The 13,765-nt window shown below is 39.6% G+C and overlaps 1 protein-coding gene and 1 non-coding gene across 2 annotated transcripts in view; both read left to right on the top strand.

The window, feature by feature from the left end:
* Window positions 1-246: 246 nt before the first annotated feature.
* The window catches only part of Sdhc (succinate dehydrogenase complex subunit C), a 45,925-nt gene continuing 32,406 nt past the window's right edge, over window positions 247-13,765 (top strand). Inside the window, exons 1-3 of the mRNA XM_012516616.2 lie at window positions 247-316; window positions 8,932-8,988; window positions 13,048-13,149. Coding sequence (XP_012372070.2) covers window positions 297-316; window positions 8,932-8,988; window positions 13,048-13,149 — 179 coding nt within the window. The 5' untranslated portion in view covers window positions 247-296. The remainder of the gene's footprint in view (window positions 317-8,931; window positions 8,989-13,047; window positions 13,150-13,765) is intronic.
* On the top strand, window positions 5,272-5,379 carry LOC111812209. Its single transcript, XR_002817783.1, has one exon. It is a non-coding gene; the product is annotated as a U6 spliceosomal RNA (small nuclear RNA).

Raw genomic sequence — 13,765 nt, 5'->3', positions numbered from 1 at the left:
GGGAAAAGGCGCTGCTTGGTAGAGCAATACAAAATGAATGTGTACGTGGATAAAACTTATATCGCAGAGTTCAAGCGAGAGATGTATTTGCAATATTCCTGGCAAACACCAGCAAAAACCTGCGGAGGTAAGCAACACCCGCAAGAAAATTATTAGCCGAAGAGGAGGGGCCAACCGAAGAGAAGCTCAGCCTTTTAAAGCGCTCAGCGCCGTCACGTGACTGTCCTACCGCTCCCGCCCCTCCTGCCCTTCGGCCGCGGCGTCCTACGTCACTTCCGTCCAGGCCGGAAACCAAGATGGCGGCGCTCTTGTTGAGGTGACTTTAATTCGGGGCTGGGAGTCGGTGCCCGCAACCTTTGGGAGTCCTGAATTGGTCTCACACGTCTTGCCGACAGTGTTTTATCCTGTGCTCCGGCAAGGAAAGAACCCGTGGGTGATCAGGCCCGCGCTCTGGGATCCTAGGAGCCCCTCCTCTCCCCCAGCCGCTGCCGTGCGATTCCGCAGGGTTTCGAGGTCACTTATTCCGTACTCCGAGGTGGCGCGGTTGGCTCCTTTCCTGCCTCAACCACTTCTGAGCCTTCTCCGCCAAATTGCTCCTGTGGTCGCACCCAGAGCCGAGCTCTGTAAAAGTTGTTCTAATCTCGCGGTTAGCTAGCTGACCCTTGGACACAACTTGAAGGTCATATTTAGGACTTGCGCCAGGGTTTGTGGGCCGGGGGGTGGAGGAGTATCTTGTGGGCTTTGCCTTGTTTTTGCAAAAGCTAGCTGCTACTGGTAGTGAGTGGGGCCTGTGAGGTTCCTAACTGAGTACTGGTCGGGGGTGAAGGAAATCTCGATTCCCACCATATTTCAGCTGTCAGTTGGTCCCCTGCTGCTCCCCAGTTAATTCTTTGTTCTTTTTGAGACAGGGTCTTGCTATGCAGTTCAGTTCGGTCTTGAGCTCACTTTGTAGCTCAGGCTGACCTCAAACTCGTGACGATCCCCCTGCCTTAGCCTTCCAGGTGCTGGGTTTACAGGTGTGTACCACCATGCCTGGCGCAGTTAATTCATTTTTGTCTTTGTACCTGGGGTTAGAGAACCGTGGAGTTTGTGTCTCGCCTGCTTTGAAAAATTCAATTCAATGTCCAGAGAAATAGCCTGGATTTCCTTCCTGTCGTGCTGAACTCTCTAGGTCTCATTTTCTTCTCAGCCTTTCTAGTCCTAACGATTAGCGCCTTTCCACAATCCTGGTACACATCCCAGCATAGTTTTGTGCCAGCCCTATTTTTGGAAACTATTTGTTATGGAAAGTTAGACTCAGTGCTGTTGAGATTTCAGTCCTTGATTTCTCTAAATGTCTTTTCATTTCTCTTCCCAGTTTAGTTGCACAGTATAAAAATAGAAGGACTTTGTTTAGTTTTTCTCAGTGAAAAAATGATTTTTCTTGGAGTTGAAAACAGTGATCTTAATCCTTCATTTTCTCTTCCTCCTTCATCCTTCTATAAAGATACAGATATATCTTTTTTTCTAAGATGTACTGAGGCCATTTTTGCCAGACCTGCCTCCTTAAATTTCTGATGATTTTATCATAATTGAATATATTTCTGTTCTTTGACTTATATTTGGTAGATATTTGGGGCTTTTTAGAGGAAGTAACATTTAGCTTGAAACATGGGTTCCAAATGTTCTTTTTTTCTTTTATCCGCATTTTTGTGGGACTGAGGATCGAACACAGAGTTATTGCACTAAGCTATATCCCAGCCCTTTTTCAATTTTATAAATTTTGAGACAGGATCTAAGTTGCAGATTTGCCTGTCCTGGCCTCAAACTTGTGATTCTCTTGCTTCAAGGCTGGGCATACAGGTGTGTACCACCATGCTTGGTTAGTTCTGTTTTATGAGTTTGAGGATCAGTGTTTAGAAGATGAAGATCATTATACAGTTGCTCCTCTGCTCTATGAATTCAGCCCACCTCAGATGGAAATACTTGAAAAATAAGTTCCAAAAAGCAAAACTTGAATTTGCTACCAGCTAAGCATTACACTAAGTCCAAGAAAATGTTGCTATACCCTCTGTAGTCTCCCACTGTTTCACAGAGCCTTAGTCTCCAGCACCATATTGTTGGAGAATTATTTGCTTCACCTCATTTGTGTACTGTGTAGTTAGACCTGTAATTGGTTGTATCCGCACTGTATGTGTAGACTTTTTCCCCTGTCATTCTTTGAATAATATGGTATAACAACTGTATACAAGCACTTACGTTGTATTATAATCACTGATAATTAAAGTATGTGTGATAATCATTGAAAAATACAGCAAATATTTAAAAGTATTAGAGGCATTTAAAGACACATGCCATTAACCCATCTCAAAATCTTTAACTTTACTTTAAACACACCCAGTTGTTTCTGCCACTTTCTGAAGCACTTCCAAAAGTATCCTTAGGGTGCAGGGGAGATGGCTCAGTAGAATAAGCACTTGCCTGGCAAGTGCAAAGGTCTGAGTTCAATCCCTGGTTCTGTAAAAAAAAAAAAAAGTATCCTTAGTTGCATTACAAAATATCTTTAGTTGCAGTGTTATGGCTGCCTTGATGACCTGACTTGATTAAAAACATTTACCTTTTGTGGTTATTTTGAATTTGGGGAAGAGACAGAAGTCTCTGATAGATAAGGATGCACGGTATTATCTTTATGAAGTTGGTTTTTCATCAGATAGCGTTGAAGAGCAGCATTTGCTGTATTTTTGATAATATGTCTTAAGCAAAAGAGGACTCCAGAACTGCTTCAGAAAGTGGAAAAAACAGTGTGTTAGAAATGAAGGGGAGGCTCTTTGCTGTCCCCCCCCCCCAACTGTTGTTTTCTGCCATGTGCTGCTCTGCATTAGAGCCAGCTGAGTATTGACTGAAACTTCCACAAATTGAGCTAAATAAACCTTTTCTTTCAAAAAAAAAAAGGGGGGGGGGATATTTTGAGGGGCATTAATGGCCATGTGTCTTTTTTTTTTTTTTTTAATTTTTTTTTAAAATTTTATTTATTTGTGTGTGTGTGTGGCCAACTCAGTCCACCAGGGGGCGGGCTGGCCGGCATATGGTGCTGGGGGATCGAACCGTGGTCTCTGGGTTTTGCTAAAGCTTGCTCTAAGTAGGTGCATTAGACCACTGAGCCATCTCACCAGCCCCTGGCCATGTGTCTTTTATGTTAACAATTTCAAAAAAAATTTTTTTGTGGCAGCTCAGCCCACCTGGGGGCGGGGTAGCCAGGCATGTGGTGCAGGGCTTGAACTGAGGTCTCCTTTGCCTGCCTAAGCTTGCCTAAGCAGGCGTTTTAGACCACTGAGCTATCTCACGAGCCCTTTAAACGTATTTGGTACAAGGTCTCACTATGCAGTTTGGACTCATAGTGATCCTCCTGTTTTCAGCCTCTCCAGCGCTGGGATTACGGGCACATGCGCCACCATGCTAGGCCTCAGTGGCCAGCTCAGCATGTCTGGTGGTGAGACCAATGTGGCATATGGTGCTGGGGATCGAACCCTGGCCCCTGCGCTTGCCCTAAGCATGTGCTTAGTCTGTTGAGCTATCTTGCTGGCCCTAATGTAACAATTTTTTTTTTTTTTGCGGAACTGGGGATTGAACTCAGATCCTTGCGATTGCCAGTCAAGCGCTTATTGTAATGAGCCATTTCCCCGGCCCTGTAACAAATTTTTTAAAAAAAAAATTAAACATACCATATTTTTAAAATCAACCTTTGTAAATGTAAACACTGCTCTAGTTTATAGAAGGGAGTTTAGCATCCATAGATTTTGCTATCTGTGGGGGGAAGGAGGGTCCTGGGACTAATCCCTTGTGGCCAGCCATTAGGGGTATCAAGATATTATCACCTTGAGTTGTGTAGCACTGTCCACACTAGGACTCAGTGCCAAGTAAAGACTCATTTTTCCTTAGTGGTTATCTGAAGTTTTCACGGGAAGGGTCTGTCTTTTTATAAGGGTTTTACAGAAATATCTTGTGGCCCAATGTGGTGGCATGTGCCTGTAACCCCAATAGTCAGGAGGCCAAGGCAGGAGAATGCTTGCAATTTTGAAGCCAGCCTGGACTACAAAGTCAGTTCTTTCCAGCCTGAACTGCATTGTAAAACCCTTTCTCAAAAAGATGAAAGAAAAAAAGACCTTTTAAGAAGTATAGTTTTGCCGGGGAAATGGCTCAGTAGAGTAAGCGCTTCCCTGGCAAGCGCAGGGGCCTGAGTTCAATCCTCAGTTCTGCAAAAAAAAAAAAAAAAAAAAGTATAGTTTTTTTTTTTTTTTTTAGAAGTATAGTTTTAATGTCATGAATTTCACTTGTTTTGAATAAGTCAAGGTCTTTGATGCTATGAATGTGGTTGCTTTATTTCTGAGTTGAAAATATAATAATTAGGACCATTTAAGAGAAATAGTGGGTCTTTGTAAAAAGTATTTAATTGTAACTGACAAAAATTATATATATTGTTTACAACATGCTGTTTCAAAGTAGGTATACAGTTGCTTCTAAGTGTTATCCCCATACTTATTTTTTGGGGTCTTGAGAACACTTGAATTCTCTCATATGTAATATTGTTTCACTATTATGAAACACTGCACAATATGTGTATACTGAAACATTACATGATATCCCATTAATATGTATAATTTTTATGATTTATGTAGTCATTAAAAATTGAAAATCACCAGCTGGGTGTGGTGGCATACACCTGTAATCCCAGCACTCAGAAGGTTGGGGCAGGAGGATTGCCAAAAGTTAAAGGCCAGCCTGGGCTACATAGTAAATTCAAAGCTACCCTCAACTATGTAGCAGAGGCATAATCTCAAAAAACAAAAACCAAAGCCATGGTGTACAATAGCCTGCTTGAGCTAATCCTTGTGTTTAACTGGAATATATACTGTGACCAATATCTCCCTAAACTAGCCTCCTGGTTAAACACTTTTAATGATTTGCTAATTAAAAAATTATTAGTTACCAGAGCTTGTGTATCATGGCTTTTGAATAGTGCTCTGTATTTTGTATGTTCCTTAAGCAGCTCAGTGACCAGCCAGGGATGAACAGCAGCCAGGTTACACAAACTCCCTTGGTGCTTTATCAAGGAATGGCTTGCCAAAGTCAAGAAGGAATAACAAAGCAAGGGACAGCAGGGCTTCTAAGAATGTATGTACTGTCAAAGCACAAAGTCACCAACAGTTAACTATCTTATAATAATGTAAACTATTATAAATACCTCTGAAAAGTGAAATTAAACTCAATTACTCAGTTACCCTCAAGCTCAGAGTGCTTGCTTCAACAGCGCATATACTAAAATTGGAATGATACAGAGAAGATTAGCATGGCCCCTGTGCAAGGATAACACATAAAATAAGCTCAGAGTAGAGCCTTGCTCAACATGTAAGAAGCTTTGGATTTGATCCCCAGCACCAAAACAAAGCAAAAACCCATACTCGCTAGGCTTAGGGTACATGCCCATAGTCCCAGTACTCAGGAGGCTGAGGCAGGAGGATCACTGAACTTGAGGCCAGCCTGAACCACATAGTGAGTTCGAGGACAGCCTGAACTACATAGTGAGAACCTGTCTCAAAAAATAAAAAACTCATACTCATTCATTATCATTTTGCAACCTCTTCTGTGTGTCAGACATTATTATAGGCATTGTAAATGCAGTGTTCCAGTCCTACCCTCAAGCTCAAAGTCTAGCAGGACAGATAACTAGGTGAATTATTAAACAACATACTGCTGATACAAAGATATGAACAAGTGGGAAGCATGGCAGACACAGCAAGTTACACTGAAAAAAATGGTGAGTTGGACATCAGGAGTTTGATTTTTTTTTTAAATTTTTTTTTTATTTATTTGAGAGAGAGAGAGAGAGAGAGAGAGAGGTGTGTGTGTGTGTGGCCAGCTCAGCCCACCAGGGGGCGGGGCTGGCTGGCATGTGGTGCTGGGGGATTGAACCGCGGTCCCTGATGCTTTGCTAAGCTTGTTCTAAGTAGGTGCTTTAGACCACTGAGCCATCTCTCCAGCCCAGGAGTTTGATTTTGAAGGATCTTTTCAAACAATTTCCATCAGAACAATGAGCATAAGCATGCAAATGCATGCTCTGTCTATAAATGATTCCTCTTCAGCGTGTCATTCAAGGTTATATATTCTTGTTTTGACTCAGACATTTATGAAACTTTTGGGATGTCATTGGTTAAATTTAGCAGTCATGTGAGCAAACTCATTTATATTATAGTAGCATCTTGTTTTGGACTAAAAATAGTATTTAATTTGGTCATGTAGACATGTAGACTTGGGTTTTTTTTTTTTTTTTTTTTTTTTTTTTGTGGAACCAGGGATTGAACTCAGGCTCTTGTGCTTGCCAGGGAAGCACTTATTCTACTGAGCCATCTCCCCGGCTAGACTTGGCTTGAATGACTTTCCCCCCACCCCAAAAGTCAAATCCATTTTCTGCAGATGAATATGTTCTGAGGGTTTAAAGAAGAATGTGATGTGAATTCTAAAGGCCCTAGGGAGATTCATACATAGTAGTATCTTACATGTAATGTGATCCTGTGCATTTTCATATTAATCCTCCCTATACCAATAAGGCATACCTTAGTCTCATTTTATGTATGGAAAAGCTGAAGTTTAGTGACTCCCTCAAGTTATACAATTCATGCAGGTCTAAGACTTTATTGTGGTCTTTATTTTTACTTTCCAGTGTTCTTTCCTAATACTATAGCTGTCCTAATCCAAAATGATGAAAATGATTAGACAGTTTGGGGGAGACATAATACATTTTGAAAGGTAAAATACTAAAATTAAGAAATGATGAAAGGGACAGTGCTAACTGGAAATTATAGGTTCCGAGTTTAAAGAAGGAGATGGAAGGAGAAGGTAGAGAGGATAGGGAAAATAAATAAGCAACAAAAAGAACCAGCAAAAAAACAAAACCCAAAAGACTGGGTGCAGTGACACACTTATAATCCAAGAATTTAGTATACTGATGCAGGAGATTCTGAGAGTTTGAGGCCAACGTGGGGCACACAAAGAATTAAAGTGTTTGGATTGCACAGAGACAAAAAAAATTACTATCTAGCCATAACATTCTTTTTTTCCCATAATTTTATTGAGAGACAAATAGCAATGAGACAGTTTCAAATCAAATTGGTATGACAGTTTCAATAGTTAACACATTGCATACTCTCTTCCTAGTGGTTATTTGCTGTACAAGATGTGGACATGATATCTATTTACAAATACTATTACAACAAATCCCTCTATTCATTAAGAGAATGTAACTATATATCTGTCCTAGCCACTTTGAACACACAGATACAAAATGGACATTCATCTGTATTCCCTTTTTTGTTTAGTTCCAACATTTGAATATTATAGGTCATAACATTTTAAGTACAATTCCTTACTGAAAAAAGTAAAATCTCAGAACTCAATTTTAACCAGGAAAAGAGTAGATATTTCCTTTTTTTATATTTCAAATAAGGTTGTAGGGTTTGTGCAACTCGTTTCTGTAAGGGTCTGTGGAAAGCTTACATTGATACTTGTCTGGAAAACAATAGCACTAGACAGAATTTTCCATAGATTCCAACCCACATCTACAAACTCTTGCTGGGTAGCTGAGTAACTGGGCCTAGCCTGGTGTGAGGAATGCATCCCCTGCAACTTCAGAGACAATTCAGTTGATTAAAGAGATTTGTTCCCACTTCTTTCTGGGAATCTTGGGTATACAATGTCTGTATTCACCTCTTGCCTTCCAAAGCTGGAAAGAAGGCAAAACTGGATTTTGAAGGCAGTGTTGGTTGGATTTTTCCTTTCAAATTGTTGTAAAGTATATGACTCTTGAAATATTGAGTATCAGTGATACAAGGGATATCTTGTGCTTGCTTGCTTATTTATTTAGTTAACTTTTTTTGAGACAGGGTATTGGGATGTATTTCAGCCTGGTTTTGAGCACAGATTGGCATCAAACTTGTGGCAGGCTCATGCTACACACCCAGCTTATGAGCTGTTTAGAAGATAATTGTATCAACATGAGACTGTGTTCCTATAGTTTTTGCTGATACATGATGGATGTACAGTAAACTTTTGTAGAATCAACAAAGTTTTGTTACTTTTAAACCATCACTGTGATAACCTTCATTAATTTTAGAAGGATTTGATATAATGACATGACTTAAGGCTTTATGTTTTTCTTCATACAACATAAATTTTGGGTCAGTTTAATTAACCTTAATAAAATGCCTTGTTACATGTCACTTTTTGACTTCAAAAGTAGAGGCTGAGTCAGAAGAATTGCAGTGAGTTTGAGAGCAGCCTGGGCTACATAATTCAAGGAAAGGCCAGGTTGACCTACATAGCTAGACCCTGTCTCAAAAAAACAAAACAAAACGAACAAATTCTGGCACTAACATGTACATGTCAGAAATACCAACTTTTTTTAAGTAGAAAATTTACATAGCCTCTTTACATACCTTTTCATGGGAGTATAAAAAATTCCTTGTACTATTACATAGAGACTTTTTGACTTCAAGTTCATTCATGTTGTCTGGACCTGCTGGTGGTTCCTGAAATTACCTGGCATAGTAATAGAACCCTCCTTCTGCAGATCCCTTGTTCTACAAATTTTAATCTGTTTACAGCAGGTCCCTGCTGTAGCTAAACTACATCTTTGCTGTCATCAGTGCTGTACTTTGGTTTTTGTTTGTTTTCAGTTTGTGTTTTGTTTTTGGTTTTGTTTTTGTTTTTGACAGTTTTGGGAATTAAACCCTAGGCCTCATTCATGCAAAGCAAGCACTGTACACTGAGCTACAGAGTCAGCCATCATTTTAAATCTATTCCTGTAAGCCTAAATCCAATATACTAAAAAAAAATGGCAAATTTGATATACTGAGGTTGTCTTTGAATATGTATTGATTCTTTGCTCTTACCTTTCAGACATGCTGGCCGTCATTGCCTCCGTTCCCACCTGAGTCCTCGGCTCTTTATCAGAAAGTAAGTTTCTAAGTCTGTGGATACTGTTATTATTTAACTTGGTTTTTTTAGGGAAGAGCAATAGATTGTTAATTTAGGTTGGAGGATTTGTAGATAGTTGGCAAATGTTCTACCATTGAGCTACACAGTAGCCCCCACTTTTTCTGTCTGGTCTAGGAAAGAAGGGTACTTATTTGATCTTTTAAAAATTTTCTTCTTTGAACATTTTTTTTTTTTTTTTTTTTTTTTTCTGTTTGTCCCTATCAATTTGCTCTGGGTTCTTGATTCTTACTTTGATACCTAATTCTCATCTATTTCTTTTCCCTTTTAATTTTTATTTATTTATTTTTATTTTAGGGAATGGTCTCCAGGGTGTTCAGGGTCTCACTCCTAGATCAGACTCGTAGTGATCCACCTGTTTACAGCCTCCTAAGAGGTGGGATTACAGGCATGGGCCACCACGCCCAATCTCAATTGCTGTCTCAATGCACCCTGGGGGAGGGGGGGGCTGGCAAGGCAGGCCAGGGGATCAAAGTCCTGGCCCCTGCACCTGCTTTAATCCACCAAGCTATTTGGTTGGGCCCCAGTGTTTTTTATTTGGTGGCCCAGGCTGCCAGAAGGGGGTAGTCTGGTCAGGTAGGTGGAGGTGGGGATTGAACTGTAGTATCCTGTGCCTGTGTTTTGCATGAGCAGGTGCTTAAACACCTGAGCTAACCAGCAGGCCCCCTGGTTTTTTTTTTTTTTTAACCCTCTAATTTTAGGCTGTTTTAGGGCTTAGGTTTAAATGTATTTCTTTCTGCTTGATATTCACTCCTAGTTTATTGACCTTAACAAATTACCTTTAAGTTTTTTTCTTGAACTTTTTATTTTGGAAACATTTTATACTTTCAGAGAAGATGTAAGAACTACTGATAAAGTTCTGTGAAAAAAAATTCTTTTTTTTTTTTGCGGAACCGGGGATTGAACTCAGGCTCTTGCGCTTGCCAGGGAAGCACTTATTCTACTGAGCCATCTCCCCGGCCCTGGAAAAAAAATTCTATGTATCTTTTACCCAGATTCATCAATTATTAACATTTTGCTGTGTACTTAGCACACTGTTGGTTGTACTGTATGAAATTGTTGTTTTTGTAGGCCAAATTTGGTTGAATATTGGACAATGTAGTGTGGCTTAGCCTAATATGTACTTGCTATTATATTCACTAAGTTCTTTGAGAGTAGCTTGTACAAATCATGATCTTTTACTGCTAAATCTCCTAAAAATAATCACATAATGCAGTATAATTTTAAAGCATAATTATCAAGTTCAGAAATTTAAATATTAGCAAACTTCTTTTTAACAAACTCTTACCTGGTATGTAGTTGATTTTGAGAATTTCTTTGTCCCAAATAATATATTTTATAGAAATACAATCTCCTTTCTTCCATCCACAATCTAATTAGGCTCACAAATATACTTAGTTGTCATATTTCTATAATTTGGTACTGTTTGTTTGTATGTTTGGTTTTTGTGCTATTGAGGATTGAACCAGGACCTGCACACTGAGCCGAGCTATATTCCATTTAAAAAAAAAAAAAAAAAAAATTTAAGGCAGAGTCTTGATAAGTTGCCTAGGCTCAAACATGTGTTCCTTTTGCCTTAGCCCTCCAGAATGCTGGGATTACAGAAGTGTGTTACCATCCCTAGCTGTATTTTTTAGTCTGGACCTGTGACTTAGTCTTTATCTGTCTTTTAGGACACTGATATTTTGAATAATATAGGCCAGTTGTTTTGTAGTGTTTTACAAATTGAGTTTGTGTAGCTGTTTTCTAAGGATTAAAAACATTATTATAGTATATCATATCAGGGTCCAGATGATGCTCTTTGTCTCTTTATTATTTTTAACTTTGATTATTTGAATAAATAGTTTTTTCCTACCATAAAATTACGATGTTTACCTCTTGTGCTTATTTATTTAGTGGTGCTGGCCACTGATATAAAGGCTTTGTACATGCTGAATATGCATTCAGCCACCAAGCTGCCTTGCCCTTGAGGTACTTTCGTTAGGGGAGTACAGTCATGTTTTAGTGGAATTCTGTGTGTGAGTGTGTGTGTGTGTGTCTTTGTGTGTCTTTTTGATGTTCTGAGGATTGAACCCAGGGCCTTCCTGGCACATGCTAGGCAAGCACTATACCACTAACCCACACCCCCAGCCCTTGAATAATTAATATAAACACATAATAAATTCTTGAGTATAACACTGTAATGGTTGCTTTCATTTTAGCCACTGATAAGAGAGCCTAAGAGCTAGACATGGTGGCACATACCTATAATCCCAGCACTTGGGAGGCTGAAGTAGGAGGATCACTGACTTCAACGTCCACCTTGGCTACATAGTTCAAGCCTAGCCTGAACTACATAGTGAGACTGTGTCTCAAAAGAACAAAAACAGAAAACATTCAAGAAACTCTTCAGTGTTGGATGCAGATCTTGAATTTTTTAAATTAAGTTTATTGGTACAATTTACGTATACGTAATGATCACATTCATCATAGGAAATTTGTAACTGTACATGATGTATCTTTTTTTTTTTTTTTGGCCGAACCAGGGATTGAACTCAGGCCCTTGTGCTTGCCAGGCAAGCGCTTATTCTACTGAGCTATCTCCCCAGCCTCCTACATGATATATCTTCATGCCTCTTTTTCCCCCATTCTTCTCCCCTCCCTTCAATGCCTGTTTCTTTTCTTATTTGGAAAGCTTTGTTTCCATTTTATTTTTTTTTTCTCATTTTCTTTTTCTTTACCTACCCCCAGTTCCTCTTTCTTTTTGAACACTTTCTTATTGCACAATATCTATTATGCATTTGGTTCTTTACATTTTCAGTTTGTCATATCAGAGAGACAATGCAGTGTTTGTACATGTGTGTCCAGTATATTTCATTTGAAAGTATGACCTCAAGGGCTGGCCAGATGCACCTGCCTAAGCAGGCACAGGGACCGGGTTTGATCCCTGGGTGTGCTGTGCTGGCCCTACCCCTGAGGTTCACTGAGATGGCGATTGAGACTGGACATGGTGGCACACACCTGTAGTCTCAATGCTTGGGAGGCTGAAAACATGAGAATCACTACAAGTCAAATCTGTCTAGTGAGACCCTGTAGACCCTGCTCTAAAAAAAAAAAAAAAAGTATGGCTTCAAGACTGTTCATTTAGCCATGAAAGTCTTTTAAGTTTAGCAGATCTTATTTTATTTTATTTTATTTTTGAGGGGAGTAATGGGAATTATATTCAGGATTTCATGCTTGCAGGCAGGCACTATGCCACTGTGATAAATCTCCAGCCTCTCAGACCTTGATTTGTCCTTAGAAAGACAGAAGAATACACATGGTAATAAATGATGAGATAGCACCAGAGACCTGTGTTTGTTCAGATAGAGTTAAAATTTTACCCTTGACCTATAGAAGTTGAGCTTTCATTGTTAGTCCTATCCATTAGTGAGAATTAGAAAGAAGAGTTATCCTCGGATATAATTTCACTGGGCAGTTGAAGGGTTTTCCCCTAAATTATTTCATTCATTCATTTATAGTGCTGGGAATGAAACCTAAGCACTCTACTGAGTCACCCCTATAGTACCAATTGTAGGCTGGCCCTAATTTCACTAGGGCCAGTTTAGGGCCAGGGAGATGACTCAGTAGAATAAATGCTTGTCTGGCAAGCACAAGGGACTGAGTTCAGTCCCACCAAACAACAACAACAACAACAACAACCCAAAAAAACTAGGGGCCGGGGAGATAGCTCAGTAGAATAAGCACTTGCCTGGCAAATGCAAGGACCTGAGTTCAATTCCTGGTTCTGCCAAAAACAAACAAAAAAACCCCCAAATCCTAGGATTATAGGAAGGCACCACCATGCCCAACTGTAGTCTGGGTTATTAATTAAATCAAACTCAGCATAAAGATAAGGCAATCAGAGGAGCATGTTTGAATGTTTTCCTACATTGAGAGGCTTGTCTAGCTCACTTTGCCTTTAAAAAAATAAACTTTTGTTACATAAAATATTAAACCAAGCTTACTTTTAATCCTTTTTAAAACCTGGTTTTCTTTTAGTGCTGTTCCTTTGGGAACCACAGCCAAAGAAGAGATGGAGCGGTTCTGGAATAAGAACACAGGTTCAAACCGTCCTGTATCTCCCCATGTCACTATCTACAGGTAAGAGCTTGCACCAGAGAAGCTAGGGATAATAGGTAAAATTTGAGAGGTTGGTCCTCAGTCTCCCTGATATTTTCTTCAACAGCAGTTGTATAGCTGTATAAATGAGTTGAACCCTTCAGAGTAGAGGGAGAGAACATGAGGTTATCTTAGGCCTTTTTCATATGCAGAAGACTAAATTCTGTCTTTACTCTTAATCTATATTACAAAACTAATTTAGGAAATTTTGGTAAGTCAAATGTTATATTAGTTAAAATAGTTTTCTAACAGTATCAGATTTACATTGAAGTTGCAGAAATAGAGTTCTCATCTACCTTTATGTAGATTGCCAGCTTTTTAACATATCTGAATGACTTTAAGAACAGATTATAAGGGCCCATGAGATAGCTCAGTGGACTAAGCACCTGCTTAGGCAAGCACAGGGACTGGGGTTCAAGCTCTGGTACCACATGCCATGCTGGCCCCATCCCTGGGGCGTGCTGAGCTGGTGATGGAATCCAGGCATAGTGGTATATGCCTGTAATACCAGCTGCTGGGGAGGCTGAAAACAGGAGGATCACCCTGAGTCCAACCTTCATAGTGAGACCCAGTACAAATAAATAAATAAATAAATAAA

Source organism: Octodon degus, unplaced genomic scaffold (genome assembly GCF_000260255.1).
Source record: "Octodon degus isolate 3935 unplaced genomic scaffold, OctDeg1.0 scaffold00116, whole genome shotgun sequence".
NCBI lineage: Eukaryota > Metazoa > Chordata > Mammalia > Rodentia > Octodontidae > Octodon > Octodon degus.
Note: the sequence above shows the minus strand (reverse complement) of the source record. Positions and strands in the feature narration are given on the sequence as shown.